The sequence below is a fragment of the Ochotona curzoniae genome, unplaced genomic scaffold (assembly GCF_017591425.1).
Source record: "Ochotona curzoniae isolate NIBS_2020 unplaced genomic scaffold, NIBS_Ocur_1.0 scaffold_4506, whole genome shotgun sequence".
NCBI classification, from domain to species: domain Eukaryota; kingdom Metazoa; phylum Chordata; class Mammalia; order Lagomorpha; family Ochotonidae; genus Ochotona; species Ochotona curzoniae.
Window position 1 is genome coordinate 45,798,311 of NW_024467119.1, and position 19,947 is coordinate 45,818,257.

The window sequence follows — 19,947 nt, forward strand, 5'->3', positions numbered from 1 at the left end:
GGACCCTGTGTTTTATGTACTGTTCAGTGTATGTGTAACAGAGAGAGCAGAGAGAGAACAAAGAGCGAGAAATAGAGAAGATAAACACTTTTCCCCCAAATACATGTGCTGATTACAACTAATTTATTTGATTCTCATTAAGATTTGAACTGATTATTTCAATTATGGAGGTTTCCTTAAGCCGTTGAAAATCATAGACCCAATAGCTGTAGCATGTTTTCCTAATTTTTAGTGTAAACCAACTTTAAAATATGAGATAGCAAGGACTGCCATCATGAGGCAGTAGGCAAAGCCTTTGCTTGTGCTGCCAGTATCCCATATAGATGCTGGTTCATATCCTGGCTGCTCCACCTCTGATTCAGCCCCCTACGTATGGCCTAGGAAAGCAGTGGAGGATGGTTCAAGTCCTTGGGCCCATGAACCCACAGAGGAGACCAAGGAGAAGCACCTGTCTTCTGGCTTGGGATTGGCTCAGTTCCAGGTGTTGCAGTCATTTGAGGAGTGTACCAGCAGATGGAGACCTTGACCTCTGTTTCTTCTCTGTGTAACTCTGCCTTTCAAATGAAAAATTAAGATAACTATTTTTAAAATGAAATAAAAAACAGATTTTGTTTGTTTTTTATGCGTCTCTCTTTATCGCTTCACAGATGTTTAGCAGTCTTTACTTTGATATTTTTGCATGGTTTTAGCAATGCTATCATACATTATGCAAAAACTGCATTTCCGACTAGCTGCATTAAAGATTCTAACTTATTAACTAGTTGATTTTATGTTGACATTGAGGATCTGGTGACTTCTGTAAGATGAGTCATACTCAAGCCATTGGTTATCAGATGGGACACTTTATTAAATGAAATTCATTTTGCTTTTTACTTTTTGAACACTGTATGGCTTTAAATAGATTGTCCTTTTTTGCATTTTAGTTCTTTGCTGTAAAGTGATATCAATTTTAGGTTTTGCTTGTTCAGTATTACATCATTCTTTTTCTTGGCATCACATACTTTGACTTGGAATGTTATTGTGTATTTTTTTAATATCTTATAATTTGCAGTGTCATCTAAAGGAATAATATCATAAAAGATGAAGGTTAAAGCTTGATGGCATTCTTCTGAGATCATTTGCCAATTGAATCTTTTTGGTACCTATAGTTGAACCTCTTTCTCTATCTAGAAAGAACTACAGCTGTTTCCATGTTGCTCTCCCTTGTGCCTGTTACGGCACACCATTAGTGCTGATTAAGTGTTTGTGTTTTTGGCACAATTTCCATCTTTCTCTAAAAAATGGAAAGGTAGTACAAATCTATACCTACTTCTGTTCTGACCAAAGAAAAACGTTACCTCATTGAATCCTCTGTTCTCAAAAACTCTTTGAAAAATGAGTCATACCTTCTACCTTCTTTAGAGTCACTCCTTGTTTTGCATGCCTCTTTCTCCTTCTTTTCTAATTCAACCCCTCTCTTACATTGTGGAAGAATGCAGTTGTCTTGGGAATTTGGACTATTTACCTTCAAATACATTCGCCACATAAATTGGCTTAGCAATCCCTTTCTGTATGTTAATACACTGTAAGAGCACTTGTAAATTTAGGTCAGAATTTAATCCTAGGCACGTGCTTTGAATTATACTTTTAAAAATAATTTAAGGGCCAAGCATGGTAGCCTAGTGGCTAAGGTCCTTGCCTTGTATGTGTCTGTATCCCATATGGATGCCAGTTCATATCCTGGATGCTCCACTTCCCTTCCAGCTCCCTGCTTATGGCCTGGGAAAGCCTTGGGATCCTGCACCCGTGTGGGAGACCCCCAAAGAATCTCCTGGTTCGTGGCTTTGGATCAGTTTGACTCCAGCCATTGTGGCCACTTGGGGAACAAATCAGAAGATGGAAGACCTTTTCTCTCTCTTTCCTCTCTATCTGCCTTTTCAACAAAAATAAATAAATCTAAAAATGTAATAATTTAGACCAATATTGCCTATGCACTTCTCTTGTTTTATTTAGTAATCCTGAACTCCAACACAGTCTCTCTGGACGGCACCAGGAGATGTAGGTGTCTAGTGTAGTGAATAATGTGAAACCACTCAACCAACAGTGAAGCTCCTCAGAGCTGAGTGAGTGACCAGAAATCTCATAAGACTTCTCTACTGTTTGCAAATCATTGTCGTTTGGTGACATGGGAAAGCTTATTTCTAGTATAGGAAAATTTATCCTAGCATTTTGAGTGAGTAGGAACTTAAACGTAGAGGAGACTTAGAAGGAGCCTGTAAGTCATCTTTTTATTCCTCCAGAGCAAAATAGTGGTTCCATTCATGGTCTTTTTGTGCTTCAGAGTCTGTCTCATCGGTTTGTGGTATAAGATTGTTGCACCGCCGGCAAAAGAGGATCATTGGTGGGAAAAATTCTTTAAGGTAAAATGTTCTTAAAGATGCTTCCACATGACAAAATCATTTACATACCTATGGTGTTACAGACTGTGGATTTCCGTTACCATATAATGACCATGTTTTGCTCTTTTAACTGTCCGAATTACTGATTGCATTGCCAATTTCACTGTCCATGGACCTACATTTATTTTATATGAGCACCGTCTTCTGATTGCTGAGACATACATATTGTTGAAGCAGCGTGGCAGAGGCAACAACATTTAATAGGACACCTGACAAAGCTGTAGCCGCAAAGAGGCATTTCATCTGAAATATGTTTATTTCAGAGTTGACTTGTTTTGAGATGCATTTTTTTTGTCTTGAATTTATTCCTGGAAAAGCAGCACTTTGTTTATTTAACAGTTGTGAGTGCTTAGGCAAGAAGAGAGGAAAAATTCCACTTCGAGTTATAAAATATGAGGAAGGCTCAAGTTGCTTGGCAGGGAGAAGTTAGGTGGATGCAAACGCCTCCAAATCTTCAGGTTTGCTCATAGGGCGTCTGCTAAGTCGTGGGCCATCATTTTTCACGTAGGAAGGCATGGTACTTACAGTCTTCCCCCCGTGGCAAATCATATGCATCACTGAAGTCATTGCGTTGACTGGTGCTTCTCTTGGATTCTCTTTCTCCCCAGGGGTGGCTGGCCTTGGCAAGTTTCCCTCCGACTGAAGTCATCGCATGGAGATGGCAGGCTCCTTTGTGGGGCTACCCTCCTGAGCAGCTGCTGGGTCCTTACAGCAGCACACTGTTTCAAGAGGTATGTATCTCTCTTGTCCCCAAACTCACTTGGACATTTTTGCCAGTTCTCGCAGCCTTTTTCCTCTTAGTAACATTGGGATGTCACAAACAGGTCCTAAACCTTTCATGTCCTCTTCAGCACAGAGAGGGAGAGAAAAGGGCATAGGAGCAAACAGAGCTCTGACGAAGTGACTTACTGCCTTGGTGGTAAGGCAAACCCTGGAGTGAAGAAAGGTGGGTTATAGAAGAGAAGCAGCTATGTCAGTGCTTCCTTCAAGAATGTATCTTAGGAGAAATCATATTGCTGCAGAAACAGAAGCAATATCATATGATTTACTTAAAAATGCTAGGAAATAGGGTCTGGTGTGGTAGCCAAGTAGCTTAAGTCCTTGCCTTTCATGTGCTGGTATTCCATTTAGGCGCCGGTAGTAATCCCAGCAGCCTCTGCTTCCCATCCTACTCCCTGCTTGTGGCCTGGGAAAGCAGTTGAGGTCGGCCCAAAGCTTTTGGACCCTGTACCCATGTGGGAGACCTGGCAGAGGCTCTGGGCTCCTGGCTTTGGATCAGTGCAGTTCTGGCCATTGCAGCCACTTGGGAAGTGAATCAGGGGATGGAAGATTATCCTCTCTCTCTCCTTCTCTTTATATATTTGACTTTGCAATAAAAATAAATAAATCTTTTTTAAAATGCTAAGAAATAGCACAATTTAGTGATGTAAGTTTTTGTTTTTTTCTTTTTCTTTTTGAGTGTTTGAATCTCCTTGGTCTTTTGTGTCTGCTTTTTAAATGGTAAATTTTTTGTATTTTAGCCACTAGGCTACTGTGCTGGGTACTTGGGCCCTTTTAACAAAGGTATACTCTTACATTTTTCTTTTTTCATGTTAATTCTGTATCGTGAGGAAGTGATTTCATTTCATACATTTCTTTATGGATCATTTCCCCAGCATTTTAAATCAAATATTCACTTCATTACTCATTGACTTATGTTAACCATGTCATATACCAAATTGTCCTACATTTTTATTTATATGATCTCTTTTTTTCTCCCATTTATCTGTTTTAGTAAGTATCTAAATAGTAATCTTCCAGTTGTAAGGTGATACATGCAGATGATTTAAATCTATATTGTAAATAGAAACTTTCTGAGATATAACAGTTTCAATATTTGCTCATATAATAGTGAGTTTAATGCATTCCTGTGATATATTTATTGGTTTAACAAATAATTATTGAGGCCTTGATATTCCCTGGCATATACCATACACTAAAGACACAATGGAGAATAAGACAGGATTCTGGGCTCAGCGCCATGACCTAGTGGCTGAAGTCCTCACCTTGAACACACTGAGATCCCATATGGGTGCCGGTTCTAATCCCGGCAGCCCCGGCAGCCCCGGCAGCTCCACTTCCCATCCAGCTCCCTGCTTGTGGCCTGGGAAAGCAGTAGAAGATGGCCCAAAGCCTTGGGACCCTGCACCCGCATGGGAGACCCAGAAGAGCTTCTGGCTCCTGGCTTCGGATCGGTGCAGCACCGGCCATTGCAGTCACTTGGAGAGTGAATCTTCAGATGGAAGATATTTCTCTCTGTGTCTTCTCCTCTCAGTATATCTAACTTTGCAATAAAAATAAATAAATCTTAAAAAAAAAAAAGACAGGAGTCTTCCTGTCATAGTCTTTACGATGTGGCTGTAGGAACCCTCAGGAAGGAGGCATTAATATTGCTGGTATGATCAAAGTAAGTTTAGGGCACAGTTTTTCTTAACAAAATTTTATTTATTTGTAAGCATTTGCAGAGAGAGATACACAAATACAAATACACAAACACATAAATGTTTCATGCACTAGTCTCTTTTCCAGATGGCTGAAATAGCCAGGGCCGGGCCAGGTAGAAGACAGGAGCCTAGAACTCCAATCAAGTTTTCTGCATGGGTGGCAAATGCCAAAGCCCTTGGGTCATCTTCCATTGCTTTCCTAGGAGCATTGTCAGGGTGCTGGGTGTCAAGTGGAACAGCCAGGACTGGACCCAGTGCCCGGGTTGGATCTGCTGTTGCAGGTGTTCGCTTAAACAGTTGTACCACATTATTGACTACAGGGGAACTGTTCTTAAAGAATGGGATTTTTTACCCTGATATTAGCCATTTTGCTGGTTAAAAATCCAGATTATAATATGAGGAAGAAAAATGTCTTGTTAAACTCTAGGACACTCCAAAGACGGAATGCAGTGTAAGTGGGAGAAAAAGAGTCTGTTACAGGGCTTAGCATAGGGAAGTGATTCCTGCAGAGCTGGAGCCTGGTGGCAGGTAGTATCTACTCTTCAAGTGCGGTGATAAGAAAACATAAATCATAGTTTTAAAATGACAGTTATTACATAGAATACCAAATATGAGCCTGGTATAATTGATTTAAGCAGCATAGATCTTCCATGTCAAGATTATGAGTCTGTTTTGTTCACTAGGCCATGGGAGACCATCGAAGGCTTTTGAGCATTGATATATGATCAGAGAGGGGTTTTAGGAGATGATACTTTGGAGACATATGGGCTAACTCTTTTGTGGTAGGACAAAAGTTTTCGTTGCAGTAGAACTGTGAATGAGCCTAAAATTATCTGAAAAATCTTTCATATGTGCTTGCCATGTCTTGAGTTTCTGTAGTAACTCAAATTGGTTTGAGTTACTAAGCAAATAAGAACAACTAAGGGATGTGAGGAAGAGGCACTAAGTTTAAATGTTTACACTTGAGGAAGACCATTCATAAAGATGTCATAAGAGAGGTATGAAAGCAAAATAAAGGGGCCCAGCATGATAGCCTAGTGGCTAAAGTCCTCACCTTGAATGCACTAGGATCCCATATGGGTCCTGGTTCTAATCCTGGCATCCCTGTTTCCCATCCAGCTCCCTGCTTGTGGCCTGGGAAAGCATTTGAGGACAGCCCAAGGCCTTGGGACCCTGCACCTGTTTGGGAAAAAGCTGCGGGTTCCTGGCTTCAGATTGGCTTAGCTCCAGCCACTGTGGACACTAGGGGAGTGAATTAGACGATGGAAGATCTTCCTCTCAGTCTCTCCTCCTCTCTATATCTGCCTTTCCAATAAAAATAAATATATTTTGAAAAAAAAAAAAAGGCGAAGGAGAGATGCAGAAGCACTTGGTTGAAGTCAGTTAACTAAAGTCAGCTAACAGAAAGGGGATTGGGCCAAGAGCAGAGTTACGGTCCAACTTTGCAGAAATTTTTCAGTCATTTTACTTGGAATCTCATTGTACACATGCGTAAACTGAACATCATTTTATGTGAATGACCTTCAAAGTATGTGAGTGTATTTTTTTAAGCTGTAAGACTTGAAACAACATTGGTTATTGTTATGTTGGGGCTCAAAGGTAGGGAGTGAAGAGTATTTGAGCAAAAGTAGGGAAATAATAACGAGTTTATTTTGATTACTTTTGGAAAAGTATAATGTAGAAAATTACAGAGAACCCGAAAAAGCCTGTTTGTAATTTTAGAGTTTACACAAAATAATAAGATGTATTTATATTATCCTCCTCTTAGTTAAATGTCCTTGTCTTTTGAATACTAGCTATATTTGACTCAGTTAAAATCTTATAGTCTTTAATGTTCAAGGTTTAAATTACTAAAGTGGAGCAATTGCTGAAAAAATTGATCTGACTCGGAAAGTCGGTTTTTCCATTTTTCTGTAAGAACTTTTCTTTCTTTTGTTTTGCACATATTGAACGTGTTATTTACATGCTATTTCCCTCAGTTGGCTTACTCCTCTATTACTGCTTGAAGTCAGGAATCAATTCATTCGTGTCTACTATGCCCCACTGTTACAGGATGAAAGCTGAGGCTTAGTTGCCAGATAGTGGATATACTTAAGAATGTGGTATGTTTTAGAGCATGCTGATATTTTTAACCTTGATGAACAGATAACTCCTTCCATATGTCATTTAGAATTTCTTCCTAGTGTAACAGAAAGACAGTTGATTAAAGGGAACAGGAGCAGATTATGAAATGCAGCATTTTGATATCTTTGGCTTCAGTGCAAGATTCCTGTAATGTTGAGTAGGAGGAAAACTGTTTTTGCAAATGTGTTGTGGATCCATCTGACTTGGTCTGTAACCTTTGCCAGATCACAGAGACTCCTTGCTTGGAGTGCCTCGGGATGCTGCCCCTTACATCTTTATTGTAGCAAGCTTATTAGAAAGCAAAGCTGTGCTTACTAGTGACAATAAAGAGCTCAATGTTTGTTTCCTTAGGCTCCGAGACTGATTAAAAGTAGCCCTCCTTTAATCAACAGAAACAAAAACCAGCAAGATAGCAACTGCAGTAGAAAAACAATGCAGTTGAATTCTCAGAAGCTCCTGTCCTTTCCGTTCTTGGAAGTCTAAGTTATTTAAACCCAATTTAAGGCCTACCAGTAAGGGACCTGGATTTCATATTTTGAAATTAGTTTTCCTGCCTGCTGTTTGTATTGCTATGCTTTGTTAACCACTAAATTTCTATACAAACAAAGTATTTCTTATTCACTCAGCCTTCTTTGTTATCTAATTTTTGTACTGAGGGGAATGACCCCTCCTCTGGAGTAGCCATTTCTGGAAGTCAATTATTTTATGCAGTTTTTAATTATTTATTAGGGAGTGGAGACTTGCTATGTTTCTTTTGCTTTTATAAAATAGTCACAATTTGGTGTGATTCACAGAGCAGAGTGATTTTAGAATGCTGGTTTGAGATTAGATCAAAATTCCATTATTGTGTGTCCAACAGCTTCAGGCTCCTTTCCTACACGCTGTTCTGTGCAATGGCACGTTCCTGGACAGTTGACAGTTTGTAGTAACCCAGTCCTGCTCTCATAGCTTTTGCATATTGTGAAGAGTTCAAAATGCACCATGTCAAGTAACTCGAGTACTTGATGATTCATTAAAGATCCTCTATCTCATTTTTCATGTTTTTTCCTAGTGTTAATGCAATACAGATTGCAGGAAGCTGTATGCTATTAGCAGTTTGAAGTGGAAAATTGAATAACTTTTGTTGTAGTTGTGCTGTGACTCTTGCACAATATAAACTGCTTGTTCCTAAATCAGAGCCACGGTACCATAAAATAAACTTATATCTATAGGACTGCAGCAGTGTAATTGAGAAAAACATTCAACATTTAATTGCTTACTTTAATAACACAGTTTTGAATGAGTGAATGTATCTAAAACACTGGCTCCCTCGTTTTTTAATTCTTCAGATTTGATTTGTTCAAAAATATAACTTTACCTGATTTTTTGTTTTCGTTTTCTTGCCTAGAAATGTCACAACAGCTGGAAATTGTCTTGTCCTTGTTCTGAAAATCAAAAAATTTTAGATCCTTACAGTTAAAAGGATCAGTCACAGCGATAATGGGACCTATTTTCTAAGAACACAGTGTGGCTTAGCATTCTATTCTATTCTATTTATTTATTTATTTATTTTTATTGCAAAGTCAGATATATACAGAGAGGAGGAAAGACAGAAGATCTTCTGTCTGGTGATTTGCTCCCCAAGTAACCAGAACGGTCAGAGCTGAACCGATCCAAAGCCAGGAGCCAGGAGCTCTTCTGGGTCTCTCACGCGGGTGTAGGGTCCCAAGGCTTTGGGCTGTCCTCAACTGCTTTCCCAGAAGCAGGGAGCTGGATGGGAAGTGGAGCTTCCGGAATTAGAACCAGTGCCCATATGGGATCTCAGTGTGTTCAGGGCGAGGACTTTAGCTGCTAGGCCACAGCACCGGGCCCAGGATTATATTCTATCATAACATGGTATATGGTAAAATAGAGTTCTTAAGAATGTGGCTGTTGGTGATACACACAATGTGATCAGTCAATCACAGTAAAACAATTTTCTGATGACACTCCAAATGTCACTAAGGTGCAGAGCAGTGTTTTCTTGAAGTTCTTACCCCTAAGTACTTGGAGCCATTTTTATAAAGATCAACTTTGTTATTTTTTTTGAGTGTCATCCATACAACAGAAAGTATCAGATTCTATTCATAGCAGATGTGCAGAAGCCAACGTCAAATACTGTTTATTTATAGAGGTGAATCCATTCTTGTAGAATACAAAGATGACGACCCTGCAAGCTGAACTAATTCTTCCATTTTTAACTCTAGTAATTCATTTGTTCCTTCTGTTTTCTTTATTCCTAACCTATTAGAGAAACTAGGGTATTGGATGTTACTGAACTGCTCAAGCTCATCTCGGGATTTCATCTAATTTTTATTTGAAGGGGAATTGAAATCAGTAAAGCAAACAACTGAATTATATGTCAACCAAAACCTGAAGTATTTTAGAAGCATTATTTCTTGTAATAAAAAATTATAAAAATAACAAGAGGTCAAACAGAAAGATTTTAAAATACAGGGGAAAAAAGGAAGCCTTTTATGTTTTATTATTTTTTAAATTAAAAATATATATTCATTTTTTTGGCCCAGCGTGGTAGCCTAGTGGCTAAAGTCCTTTGTCTTACACATACTAGGATCCCATATGGGTACTGGTTCTAATCCCAGTGGCCCTGCTTCCTATCCAGCTCCCTGCTTGTGGCCTGGGAAAGCAGTAGAGGACAGCCCAAAGACTTGGGATGTTGCATCTGCGTGGGAAACCCAGGAGAGTCTCCTGGCTCCTGGCTTCGGATCGGCTCAGCTCCAACCATTGTGGCCACTTGGGGAGTGAATCAGATCATCCTCTCTGTCTCGTCTTCTCTCTGTATATCTGCCTTTCCAATAAAAATAAACATTTTAAATATATATGTATATTCATATTTATTGGAGAAGCACATCAGATTTGTGGAGAGAAGGAGAGATAAAGATCCTTTACGTGCTGGTTCACACCCCAAATGCTGTAAGAGCTGGAGTTGAGCCAACGCGAACCCAGGAGCCAGGAGCTTCTTCTGGATCTCCCACATGGGTTCAGGGCTCCAATGCTTTGGACCATCCTCTACTTCTCTCCCAGACCATAGGCAGAGAGTGGATCATGAACTGGTGCCCATATGCCAAATGGGATCCCAGCACTAACAAGTTGAGGGTTTAGCCATTGAGCCATCATGCAGCAACACCCCCTCCCTTTTTTTTTTTTTTTAAATTTCTAACTTACTCATTTGAGAGGCAAAGAATGAAGAAGAAAGGGAGAGAGGGCTCTGCTGTTCTGTGACTCAGTTTCCATGTCTGCAACAGTCAGAGCAGTCAGGACCGTGTCATGCTGAAGCTGTGTGCCTGTAACTCCATCCATGTTACTCATATTATGTTAGGGACACAAGTACAAGAACCATCAAACACTGCCTCCCAGGGTGGGTATTAACAGGGAGCGGGAATCAGGTAGGAGAGGAACAAGAATTCATTTCAGAGTGGGATGTGGGGTTGCAAGTAAGACCTCATTCACTAGACCAAATACCTGTCCCATCCTTGTTTCTTGAGTGGACTAGACTAATGTTTGTTCTAGTTCACAAATGCATTGGGAATTCAGTTAAAATCTTATCCCTAATGATAACTCCCAGATGGTAGGTGGTTCTGGAAGACCAACAGCTAGCATTAATAACCTCATTACATCTTTATAGGGATTAAAAAAATGAAATAGAAGCTATTTTGATATCTTTGTTATAATATGGAAATTGACACGAAGATACATCTCTGAGTTCAGTAAGTTAGTGATGTGAGTATAGGTATGTATATTCTTTTTCCAGTCTAGCTTCCAGCTAATGTGCCAGTGAAGGCACTAGCAGGTGGCCCAAGTGCCCATGTGGGAGACTCAGATGGAGTTCTTGGTTTCTTTTCTTTTTTTTTTTTTAAAGATTTATTTATTTATTGGAAAGGCACATATATAGAGAGGAGGAGAGACAGAGAGAAAGATCTTCCATCCGATGATTCACTCCCCAAGTGAGCGCAACGGCTGATGCTATGCCGATCCGAAGCCAGGATCCAGGAACTTCTTCTGGATATCCCACACAGGTGCAGGGTCCCAAGGCTTTGGGCCATCCTCACCTGCTTTCCCAGGCCACAAGCAGGGAGCTGGATGGGAAACAGGGCTGTCGGGATTAGAACCGGCACCCATATGGGATCCTGGCACATGCAAGGCGACGACTTTAACTACTTCACTATCTGCTTTATGCAGAACTAACAATTAGGAAAACTTGGCAAAAACAAAGATGGCAATTATAATAGTTTCAAATGACTGGTGAATAATTGGCCCTTATTTTCCACTGGTCCTCCACGTTTGTTCCTTCTCAAAAAACCGGTAGCTGGTAACTTGGATTACAAGGTAATGAAGATGAGGTGTGGTCACAGTGAATTTCTAGAAAAGGACTGAGTGGTGTCTCAGAGATTGCAATGGAGTGGGAGAAAGGCTTAGAAAGTCATCTTCATTAACCCTTCTTGCTGACAATCCACTCTCCAGTATCTAAAACAAGCCTCTCATTAGCGCTCTCTCCCTCTCAGGTACGGTAACAGCACCAGGAACTATGCCGTCCGGGTTGGGGACTATCATACCCTGGTGCCAGAGGAATTTGAAGAAGAAATTGGAGTTCAGCAGATTGTGATCCACAGGGAGTACAAACCACACAGCAGTGACTATGACATTGCCCTAGTGCGGTTGCAAGGACCACAGGAGCAATGTGTCAGATTCAGCAGTCATGTTTTGCCAGCCTGCTTGCCTTTCCGGAGAGAGAGACCACAGAAAACGGCCTCCAACTGTTACATAACAGGATGGGGAGACACAGGTAATACACACAGGAAAAAAAAATGTAGAAAGCTGAGCACTTTCCTTTGTCTGGTATTTCCCACGCTTTAGGTGTGCAACTTGTAATTTCTTGAACGCATACAAGGCTTAATTCTTTGCACATTGTGCCAAGGGTGAAATGCATGTGTATAAGCTGTGTTCGTAACATTCTGAGCGTACTGTGGATCCTCACCAGAACTTCAGTATAAATGGAGGAAACTCCATTGTCTGTGGAACTTAGGAGTAATGACTCTCCAGTTAGCTTTAGTTAGCCAAAAAGGGACGGAACTGTGAGAAGCTAAGGCAGGTTACTCCAAGGAGATTTGAAGACCCTGACCCCAAACTCGGCCTGGTAGTGTCTTTTTCAAAACTCTGTGTAGGCTGGGCCAGGAAAGAGCTGGGGTGTTTGACTGGCAGATTTCTGAATACAGAACACGTGAAAGCAGAGCCGATGAGGTGGAAGTAGAGGCAGAGGAGGCAGAGAACCTGTTCCTGTCCACGCTCCTCTCATGCTCTTTAAGCCGCAGTCTAGAACAGTGTTTACCTTAGGCTCTTCAATGATTACAGTTGTCTTAGGAGATAAATTAGTGTTCATTGACCAGTGTTTGGTCCTGATGGGCCTTAAGTGGCCCCAGGTCGTTATCTGCCTGGAGTTAAGTGCTCAGGGCTTAAAAATAGCTATATAATAATAGTGAGAAATCAGTGAAAAAGAAAACAGCTGATTGCGCCTAGATAAGCAAGTATAATGTATTCATCAAGAAAAGTGGTAATGACAGCTGGGGCTTATTGAGTAGAAATGAATCTTAGTGTTTATTTTACACTAATGTCAGACTTAGGCTTATTAAGCTATTTCATAGCAGCAAAATTTATAATGTCTGTAGAACACAAAGAATACATTGTGGATCTAGGCTGAGATAATTAGAAAAAACTTTAAAAGAATACTTCCTGAATGACTTAGCAATAAAATGAAGGCAGGCTAGGCACAAGGCTTGTTGGCAAACTGTTGATCCATAAAACAGTTCGTCTCTGGTAAGTCTATTAGAACTGACCAAATGTTCACATTTTTTTTTTACCTGTTTTTACAACAAGTGAAATTTTATACTTTCCCTATCCTGGATGTTATTACAGAATAATAAGCTATCAGAATATGATAGAATCCATAGCCAAGAAAATGTTACCAAGGGGCACGTATCAGTTGCATAGTTTTTGTCATTGAAAAAGAACAGAGGGTCCAGAAAGTTGGTGTAGCGGCTAAAGTCCTTGCCTTGCATGCACTGGAATCCAATATGGGCGTTGGTTCTAATCCCAGCAGCCCCGCTTCCCATATAGCTCCCTGCTTGTAGCCTGGGAAAGCAGGTGAGGATGGCCCAAAGCCTTGGGACCCTGCATTCGTGTGGGAGACCCAGACGAAGCTCCTGGCTTTGGATCAGCTCAGCTCCAGTTGTTGCAGTCACTTGGGAAGTCAATCATAGAATGGAGGATCTTCCTCTCTGTACATATCTGACTTTCCAGTAAAAATAAATAAATCTAAAAAAAAAAAAAAAAGAATATAGTATACCTATAGGTGGCAAAATTTGAGCCTGTTTTGGGAATGCTTCGATTTATTAAATATTTTTAGGACAGCAATTGCCACCTCATTTACCTATTATTTATAATTAACACTCAGACTCAGGATCTTAGGTTAAGTGGATGTGCTCATGTAATACAAACATGAACGCATTCTTCACATTTAGTATGCAGAATTGAAATCTTAAAGCCTGCACCAATGTTTTCTTCAGGTTACTTTTTATAGCCATATTACTTGTTACTATTCCTCAAAATATTCACTAATGGGACACATATCTGTTAAGGAGGTCAACATTTGAAAACGTAACATATTATGCTTACTGCTCATTTAAAAATATTTACACACAGCGATTTTCTCGATACTGCTAAAAACTGTTGGAATGTTGTGATCTGTAACGCCATGACTAATTGAGCTGTTTGGTTTGAGTAGGACGAGCCTATTCCAGAACCCTGCAGCAAGCAGCCATCCCGTTGCTTCCCAAGAGGTTTTGTGAAGAGCGGTATAAGGGTCGCTTCACAGGGAGAATGCTCTGTGCTGGAAACCTCCAGGAACACCAACGCGTGGACAGCTGCCAAGGAGACAGTGGCGGGCCCCTCATGTGTGAACGCCCGGGGCAGAGCTGGGTGGTGTATGGGGTCACCTCCTGGGGGCACGGCTGTGGAGCCAAGGATTCTCCTGGTGTTTACACCAAAGTGTCAGCCTTTGTCCCTTGGATAAAAAGTGTCACCCAACTGTAATTCATGGGAAACCTTGAAAGTAAAGACTATCAGAAAACTTCCAGTCCTCATTGCCAATGCTGGGCGAGCTGACAGCTGCTGGGGACTTAACTGTCTCTGCTGTGTGCCAAGTGTGTACTCTGTGTGGCTTGGGAATTTCTGAAGTTACTGATCACATACCTCAGCGTACTGGTTATCATAGCACTGTCTTCTGCCTACATTAGTTAACACTAAATTCTCAATTCTTCTCACTTAAGCTTTCAACAGTTTCTATTTTTATACTGAGATTACAGTAAAGCTGTTTTTACATTTAGGAATATGAATTCACATCTTTAAGTACCCATACATCCAATAAAACTTATCACTATACTTAGGCTGGTTTTTTCAAAATTCAAATTTAAGCAAAAAAGTTGCAAAGGATCATTATCCACAAGGACATTTGCCAATTACAATAAATACCTCAATACCAAGCACCATGAAAACCTTAAGAGAAATTGTTCTGTGGAAAGCTAATGCCAGATGTAGCATTTATGAAAGATGCTAGTTGGTTACACAACCTACCAGAAACGTTAACATAGCCACTCCGGTGACTTTGGGAGCACTGCAGACGTTAAGCCTTCCTAGAGCAGGATGCTTTCTCATGATGCAATAGCACCACCTAGCGTAACTGCTGGGCAACTGACATATGAAACTTAAGATTTAACACCCAAGACCTGGCTCCCCTCCAGCTGCACCACGCGGTTCCATTCAAGATCCCTCCATTTGCAGCCTGGGGAAGCTGTATGCAGTCCTTGGGCTCCTCCAAAACCCATCTCTACCTATTAACGCCAGTTCCCCAGATGGCAAAAAAATCGTTTATAGTTCTTCCCCCAAAGTCCAGGGGTATGGTTGGTGTCAGTAACCCTCACAGCCATCACCGTTACACTTTCATTGCTCTCAAATCGTGCCCCTCAGCTTTACAAAGCGTTAGCCTATAGGAACCGTATTGTTTACATGTTACTGCAGCTGCCCGCCGAGTTCAACTTGATACAGCAGACTGCACTCCACTCCGCTAACCCATGAAAACACCTTATAACCAAGTTTGTCAGTTTTTGCGTTTGCGTAAATAAAGTTTATTACCTTCTGCCTCATGGACTGCTGTTATCTTTTGCATGGCAATGGAAAAATAGTCTCCCGGAGGGTTAGCGCATTAAATTTTATCTATAATTCACTAAAGACACTGGAGTTATTTATGTAAATATATTTATTTCATCACATCCAAGCACAAAAACGGGGGCTTCCCTTGGGCACAGCGCACTGTTCCCAGCGATCCCTCCCACCAACTCGGAAGCTGAGTGATCCCCCGCAGGATTCCGTTACCGCTTAGGACTCGGTACCTGCAAGACATGAAAAGCAGCGTTACGACTGGGGTCTGCGCCCTGACCTCGGCCCCAACCCTCGTGCCGGAGCTCCTTCCCAGGGACACAGGGCCCCGGGCGCACTTGCCTCTTGCACGACCCGCATTCCGTCCGAAGCACTGCGCTCCAGTTCCTGGAATTGTGCGAACCGCAGTTTCAGAAACGTGAACCCGACAACCCGCGGCCTCCGTCCTCCCCGTTACTCCCAACTCCAAACCGAGACTGTTACTTGTCCAAGTCAGAATCTGATACCAATTAAATGGTGACAGCTTTGCCAATTAACAAGAATAATGCTCTTCCATGGCTAGGAAGGGAGACTGCCACAGCCGACAGGTCCCAAAGACACATGGAGCTCGCGCGCCCGCACCCCGCCACCCCGCCGTCCGGCCGCGTCCGCAGCGCCCAACGCGCCTCCAAACCTCAGCTCCGGCCGGACCGCACACCGCAACCTCAGAATTCCCGCATTTTAATAGAACGCACGCGCTCGGCCCGACCACCACGCTGGCGTACCGATCAAGCTGACCGCAGCCGCTCCCAGGATGTGAAAGGAAGAGGGCTGCCGTGCACGTCACCTTATACTGCTTATGACGCTTTCCGGGGCGGTCCTGAGAAGCTCGGGGCCTATCGCCTTCCCCTTCCGTCTCACCCCTCCGTTTTGTCCCGAGTCCGTCCTTGCCATTGGCTAGCCTCTTCAAAATGGCTCCTCCCCTCTCCTGCTGTCCCTCCCCTTTCCCCCCTCCCTGCTTCAGAGCCCCGGATCCAGGCGCATGGCCGCAAGGGGCGGTCCGCCAAGTTCTCGCGAGATCGTAGAATTGTGGCGCTGGCTGTTTCCTGTTGCGTGTCGAGGTGGCATTGCTTCCAGTGTAGTGTAGTTGTTCTGGAAGTCAGTATTGTTTCTGGAGTAGCAGGTCCAGCATTTCTCTGCTTAGGCTTCTTGGTAGGTTCGTGTATGTGAAACTACCATGTATGTGCTCTGTTTCCCTGAGGTTTTTTTTTTCCCTTAATTTTCGTGTCAGAATCGCCGTTTCTGAAGGGCCGGCGTAAGGGGCGGCTCTGTTTCTGTTTCCTTTTGTTTTTGGTAAAATATCGTTAGTCTGTTGACAACATTACATCCTCACGAGATGGTTTCGTAAACACCCAGGGAGAAGCAGACGCGGTTGGGTGTAGCGCGCAGGAGACCCGCAGCCTGTGCCTGCCGGGCGCTGGCGCTGCGCCCGCGTCCTAATCCCCTGCTCTAGGCTGGAACTTCTGCCCTGAGGTGGCAGTCCCGGCGTCTAGGGGTCGTTGTAGACACGTGCTTACTAACACCAACACGTTCTTTTATATGCTGCTTTCTGCGCTCCGGGTCTGTCACAAAGGGGTCCAGGTGCTGCTTAGTAAGTAGTGCCAGCCCACCTGGGACCACACCTTGTCACAACTGCCCTGCAGGGAATAACCAGAGAAACTCGGCCAAGTCAGCGCTTACTTTCTTGGGGGGAAGAACTGAATAACAGCAACAATTGGAATACACAAGCCTGTCGGAGATACATTTTAATTGGAAAAAGCCAGAACTATTTGGCTTACCACGTTTCACCCTGTGTTCCTCTAACCTCACTCTCTCTAACTTCTTGGTATTGAACCGAAACAGTTATGTAGGATTGAGGTTTACATAGGATGTATTTATTTTTATTGGAAAGGCAGATCAGATTTATGGAGAGAAGGAGAGATAAAGAGGGAAAGATCTTCCCCTTGCTGGTTCACACCCCACATGGCCCTAGCAGCTGGAACTGAGCTGATGCAAAGCATGGAGTTTCTTCCAGGTCTCCCACATTGTTACAGGGTCCCTAGGCTTTGAGCATAGCCAACTGCTTTCCCAGGCCACAAGCAGGGAGCTGGATGGGAAGTGGAGCAGCCAGGCCATGAACTGGCAGAACTGGCATCTGTATGGGATTCCGGTACTTGAAGGGGTAGGATTAGTCAGCCATTGCACTGGGCTTCAGGATAGCGTTCTCTTTAGAATGACTTGTTAGGTAGCTCTGAGTGTTTGCTTGGGTTCTCTAACAAAACGCAGTGGCATGATAGGCTCCAGAGAACAGTGTTTTTGTTACAGCTCCTGAGGCAGCCAGCCCCGTGTGATCAGGCTCTGCTCTGAGGATTCTGTCCCTGACCATCTTCTCCATAATATCTGTTTTCCTAAGCACCTTTCTTCGTCACATCACCTTAAAGGGAAACTAGATGCATTGGGATAGTGTCCACTCTAATGACCTTATTTAACTTCATCAGTGTAAAGACCTATTCTCCATGCACCGGCAATCACTCAGGGGTATAGGGATTAGAATATCACGGTTCGCATTTTCATTTGAACACAATTTTTATGACCTCAAATCAATTTTTATTAAATCTGCTGTGGTGATATTTCAAGACTGTCCAATCAGTTTTATGAGCGTTTGGAAGGGAAATCATTAGTTGGCTCCTGGTGAGTTCTTTTGATTTCCTAATCCTAAAAAAAAATTATCTTTCAAAAAATTTTTTTTCTTCGGTTAGTAATGTGAAAAAGACTGTAGTGACATGGCTAAGTTCTCAGGATCCTCAGTTTTAGGGATGGATGAAATGGCTGTTGGTATTTCTTTAAAGACCCTTTGAGGGTGGACATTTGGCTGAGTGGTTAAAGTACCTATTGGAATCCCTGCACCCTGATTCAGACAGAGTACCTGAGCTTGCTGCTGCCTGGGTCTAGCTCAAAGTTCCAGCTTGCTGCAGGTGTAGACCTGAGGAGCAGCTGTCTTGATGCAAGCAGGTAGGGTTTGTGTTCCTCCATAGTTACCTGGATTGAATTTCATGCTCTTAGTGTTGTTTTTGGCCCCACTCAGGTAATTCTGGGCCTTTAAAAAGTCAGCCTGCTGTGACAAGCAAGTGCTGTCTGTGGAATCACTTAAAAAATAATCTTGAATTTGATGGAGATAATATTGAGAAAGTTTCCCTTTTAAATAATTTAATCCCATTTTCCATGAGTCTTTTTTTGTCTTTAAATAGTTATGTAGTGGTAGAAATAACAATAATTAGCATTTGTGAGGAGAAACTGCAAATCCTGGGAATACACTGGAGTTGGCTCTGTGTTCTTCCAAGAACTGGTGGTGGGCAGCCTCTGAGAGGTTGGTATCCTTGTCATGGACTAAGGGGTTGGTGAGGGTGGAAGTTGGCCCTGTGGAAAAAGCCATCAACCTGGTTACTGCACCATACCTACTGGATGAGCTAGCTCATGATTGGTAACTTCATGGTTTGAAGTTCATTGTCTCATGCCCTGCACTGAGCTGCTGAGAGAAAACTGTGTCATGCAGAATGTCTTCTCTGGTATGTTCTAGTCAGGGAAGCAAAGGAAAGTGTAAGCTTAGCTAGATTAAAGTGAAGCTGTGATGAACCACGTGGTATGCAAAAAAAAAAAAAAAAAACAACTAAGGTCTGTGGAGCAAAAAGCAGAGGTGAAAATGAGAAGGGTTTGTGGGGTAGGAATCTTAACTTTGAAGAAGCTTTAAGGGAAGATCTCACTGAGAAGGTAACATGAGATCAGACTTCAAGAAGGTAAGAGAGAAATGTGCAGATGCCTGGCCGAATGTCCCAAGAGCAGCTCGTCCAGGGTGGGACCAGACTTGCTGTGGTAGGAGAAAGCCTCCCCGGGCTGCCCTCTCCTGCTCCTCTTTTGTATTGTAATCTTCTCTTGACGAGCAAAGTGATGAGATGTCTCCTTTGAGATTAGGCTATAAAGAAGCCAGCCTTATCTTTGGGTCACTCCTTTGTCTTTGCAATTGCTTGCTTTGAAGAAGGAAGCTGTTAACCTTAGAGAGGCTGGCAAAGAATTGAGGGTGTCAGGCCAAGACTGGCATCCTGGTGACAACTAAGAATGAAGATGGAAGTGGTTCCTTAACTACGTGAGATGTACATGTTCTGAAGGAAACACCAGCAGAAGATTCAGCTCAGCCGCGACTGGATTCCTGATTCGTAGAAAGTGTGTGAAATAGTAACTTGTTTTAAGCCAACGTATTTTGGGATGGCTTGTTATTGTAGCCATAAAGCACACAAAACTTGACATTTGTTCACAGGACAGAAATGAGATTAATTTTTAGTGGGATAAACAACAGGGAAGTGAGATTCAGACAGTAATGGCAGGTTGTGTTTGGCCAAGTAAGTTACTGTGAAAGTTTTTGTAGTAAGGTAAGAAATCTTGAAAAAAGGGATTGGTATGATTCAATACAGAATTTACATGTGTATCTCTCAACACTCTATTTAGAAGAGGCCAGGGTAGGGCCCAGCACCGTGGCCTAGCAGCTAAAGTCCTTGCCTTGAATGCACCGGGATTCCATATGGGTGCCGGTGGCCCCACTTCCCATTCAGCTCCCTGCTTGTGACCTGGGAAAGCAGTCGAGG

At 42.4% G+C, this 19,947-nt stretch overlaps 1 protein-coding gene, 1 long non-coding RNA gene and 1 other non-coding gene across 4 annotated transcripts in view; 1 reads left to right on the top strand and 2 right to left on the bottom strand.

Moving 5' to 3' along the window:
- Window positions 1-14,391, top strand: part of PRSS12 (serine protease 12) — a 66,578-nt gene extending 52,187 nt beyond the window's left edge. Inside the window, exons 10-13 of one of the 2 annotated variants that reach the window (XM_040967246.1) lie at window positions 2,321-2,399; window positions 3,047-3,169; window positions 11,587-11,867; window positions 13,863-14,391. In XM_040967246.1, the coding sequence (XP_040823180.1) occupies window positions 2,321-2,399; window positions 3,047-3,169; window positions 11,587-11,867; window positions 13,863-14,170 (791 nt within the window). In that variant the 3' untranslated portion in view covers window positions 14,171-14,391. The remainder of the gene's footprint in view (window positions 1-2,320; window positions 2,400-3,046; window positions 3,170-11,586; window positions 11,868-13,862) is intronic. The other variant, XM_040967247.1, reaches the window with a different exon arrangement.
- Window positions 14,392-15,374: 983 nt separating this feature from the next.
- Window positions 15,375-16,079, bottom strand: LOC121147395. The gene is made up of 2 exons (XR_005882373.1): window positions 15,996-16,079; window positions 15,375-15,525 (listed from the first exon to the last, which is right to left on the bottom strand). It is a non-coding gene; the product is annotated as an uncharacterized LOC121147395 (long non-coding RNA).
- LOC121147635 lies at window positions 15,767-15,898 on the bottom strand. Its single transcript, XR_005882449.1, has one exon. It is a non-coding gene; the product is annotated as a small nucleolar RNA SNORA24 (small nucleolar RNA).
- Window positions 16,080-19,947: the final 3,868 nt, after the last annotated feature.